This window comes from Dendrobium catenatum, unplaced genomic scaffold, assembly GCF_001605985.2.
Source record: "Dendrobium catenatum unplaced genomic scaffold, ASM160598v2 fragScaff_scaffold_1023, whole genome shotgun sequence".
In the NCBI taxonomy this organism is placed as follows: Eukaryota; Viridiplantae; Streptophyta; class Magnoliopsida; order Asparagales; family Orchidaceae; genus Dendrobium; species Dendrobium catenatum.
The window spans coordinates 374370-377814 of NW_021319485.1; the positions used below are offsets into that span (position 1 = coordinate 374370).

Here is a 3445-nt window from a genome sequence, read left to right on the forward strand (position 1 = left end):
ACTATAATTATATTTACTGATATATTTACTGATAGCACTAAAAAATTAAAATGTTTAATATCAAGATAGATGATGATTTTTCATTCAAGCGGGTGCTGTCCTCGCCAACTAGGCTTGCATGATAAACATCCACAAGCATTTTGCTGCAAATGTGACTGCCCGATTACTGATAGCACTAAAAAATTAAAATGTTTAATATCAAGATAGATGATGATTTTTCATTCAAGCGGGTGCTGTCCTCGCCAACTAGGCTTGCATGATAAACATCCACAAGCATTTTGCTGCAAATGTGACTGCCCGATCTAGTGTATTCCATGTGCACTAGCACCATAAAATCAATATAGAGTTGGTTACAAAAACATTATTTTAAAGAACAAGTGAAAATACCAATATAATTATTTCATGAAATTCAGGAACCAAGCCCATCTGCAAAAATAGAAAATAAGTTTGACCAAATCTGTTTTCTGTGTTGATTTTCTAGTTACATACAATATGAAAACAGAAAATACAAAAAACACTACCATAGATGGCATAAATAAAAGCCCAATTAGTTTTCAAATATCACTTGAGGTTTAGTGGTTTATTAAAAGCAATAAAAATGGAACTGAAGTTCACACATGCAAATGAAAATTCAAAGCAAGCTTCAAGTTAGAAAAGTACTAAGAAGGGCTTTGACTTTGTTGCTTTGCAGGTTTCCAATGAAATGCCACTTGATATCAGCAGGAAGCTGAAAAGAAGAACAATACATTATCAGTTTTCCATAACATGCAAATTTGCACCTCTGCGATGCTCCAATAAAATGCTTGATATTCAATATTTGCAGGAAGGTGGAAAGAAAATCACATGATTTTTGGAACATAGATAAATTGTCACAAAAACTTGATGCATTCTTCTTCTAATGAATTTAATTGAGCACGGAACCATAGACTACATCTGGAGCAGTATCCACATGTTTCCAGCTATTTGGTTCAGCTTTATGAATAATTTCAAGGATTTTATCAGTGTAGTTATGTGGACTCTGAAAATTCGTACCTCGGCCTATTCGCGGCCCATTTCTCTTTTTTCGGGTCGTCAAGGAGAGTTTTAACGAGTACGTTCCGAGGCAAATTTTCAAAAGACAGATTGGGTTTAAATAAGATAATACCCTAAGATTTCGCCCTCATTTTGCAAGCATTTTTTTATTTGAGTTCTGGTTTCCTATAGATGCAAGCCCCTATAGTTAACTACCCCTCCCAATAGTGAGAGAGAACTTTCGATTAAGGCTAGTCGCCAAACAGATGCATGGTAACTGGTGTATAGTAACAGCAAGATTTAGTATTTGAAAATTTAATATTTAAAATTAGAAATTCACCACCTAATACTTAAAGCAGATGGTGTGGGGAATAATGATGAACCCGATCAATATCCCATGGTTTTGTTATCCGGGGTCATCATGGTCCCTAGTCTACTTAGTCGGAGGAGGTAGTCGACCCAACCTAACAGAAGGATCATCGTCAGTAGCTATGAGTTGTTTCGTCCAAAGGTATCATGTAAACATGGGGTGATGCCTAAGGGGACAGATTTGAATCCACATTAGCTAACAGAGGGCTTTGTGCCATATTGATCATATCCTTTTGATTCATTACTAAAGGATTTGAAGCAGTTGGGGAATATATAGGCTCTAATCATGACCGTAATTTAATGGTGTCATTTAGCAACAAAACCATCCTGTCAAAGGATCCCGATCATAATTGTTTACCTATGATGTCATTTGGCAGCGAGACCACCATGTAGAGGACACGTGCCACGTCCTTACTAGAAAGAGACCAATTGAGAATAAATACAAGTGATATTGTCGACCAGACATTTACTCTTTGTGAGCTGAAGTGATTTTGAAGCTTATCCGCTTCGGCAAACTGTTGCAGAGGGTGGATATGTATTTTTTTTAAGTATTTGCTGATTGAATTTCAATTTTAAAGATTTATAAATGAAGCTTTAGGGTTTTTCGGAGAATTTGAAAATTAACCCCTATGCATGATATTTACATTCAACATGATCATCATAAGGGTAATTATGGGCAATTTCATTTTATTGATCGAATCTTGTCGACTCTGCAAACTTGACGATAGAGGATCAGATTCATTATCAGCTTTATACTTTTATTAGTGAATATTTCTTGTGATAGACCTTAAAGGCCTAACATAAACATATAAAATAAATATCCCGGTCGAGCTTAAGTTTATTGATTTGACTCACACAGTATCCTCAGACTTCACGTGTGTGCATATATCATGCTCATCGGGGCCCGTGCGAGTATATGCTTTAGCATGCATTTTGCAAAATGTATTTGTATGGTGGGTATGTGCGCAGTGCATTAGATGTGTACAACACCTTAACATGCCCATGCATGCACCTGTATATCTGCATGTATGATGTGATGATATGTTGCACAATAGCTTAATGCATAATCACAGTGTATGATGTATTTGCATGATTTGTGTGTATAGCATGTACATTGTATGTTTGCTTGTATAATACATTTGCATGATAATTCAGTGTTCTCATGTAGTGCATGATGTATTTGCAAGTCAGTGTAGCGCGCTACCGCTACATAGTGTATTTTACATGCTGAAGAATATGATTACATGTTGTGTTTTGTATTTTGAAACATGTATATGCATGATGTGAATGCATTAGTGTCCGTTTTAATGCATGGGGTGTTTTTGCAATATTCAAATATGCTCAATTGCAAAATTCTATTTAAAAGTCTGCAAAAGCCTTTTGTCCTCTTGTATGTATATTGTGAATTCAGTGGCATTATTTAGCAGCGCATTAGGCTTCATTTCTCATGCTTCGGCAGTGTGGTTTTGATATGTGAATGAGTTGTGCGGTGCGTCAGGAGCCTTATGCCTGACGCTTGCAAGTAAACTAATTTATCTGGTGTGAAAGTCTGGCACCACAAATTTATTGCCTCAATTACCAGTGGCACACAGCTTTTACTACAAATTCCCTGCTTCTACTTATAAGTGAATTATAGCATTCATTGCCTGTTACTGATCATCACCAGTAGGTATATTACTATGCATACATCAAATCTTCCATCATTGCTAGTAGGTATTTGTATTCATCTGTATAATATTGTGTATTTACAAGAGGATTTGTTGTTTGCAGGCAAGTTGATACATTCATTGCACATTGATTTTCAGTGTTTGTAGGGGACTGTGATTTTTTTTTTTTTTTTTTTTGCAAATTAGCTGATAGCTAATAAAAATAAAAAATGGTAAAAAAAGCTCATAAATAATTTGAATTTGAATATATATTTTTTTGTGCATAGGCAGAGGTCAAATTATGACAATTTGTGTGGAAAAAATGTCGATGAATATTTTAATAAAATAATGAATCATAAATCATAATATATTTATTGATATGATGAGCTCCTTTTATAAATAGAAAAAAAAAATTTTTA

General features: G+C 34.8%; 1 protein-coding gene across 1 annotated transcript in view; it reads right to left on the minus strand.

Moving 5' to 3' along the window:
• LOC110096763 (pyridoxal phosphate homeostasis protein-like) overlaps window positions 1–3445 on the minus strand; it is a 20585-nt gene that overhangs the window by 4826 nt on the left and 12314 nt on the right. Inside the window, exon 2 of the mRNA XM_020822836.2 lies at window positions 661–727. Coding sequence (XP_020678495.1) covers window positions 661–727 — 67 coding nt within the window. The remainder of the gene's footprint in view (window positions 1–660; window positions 728–3445) is intronic.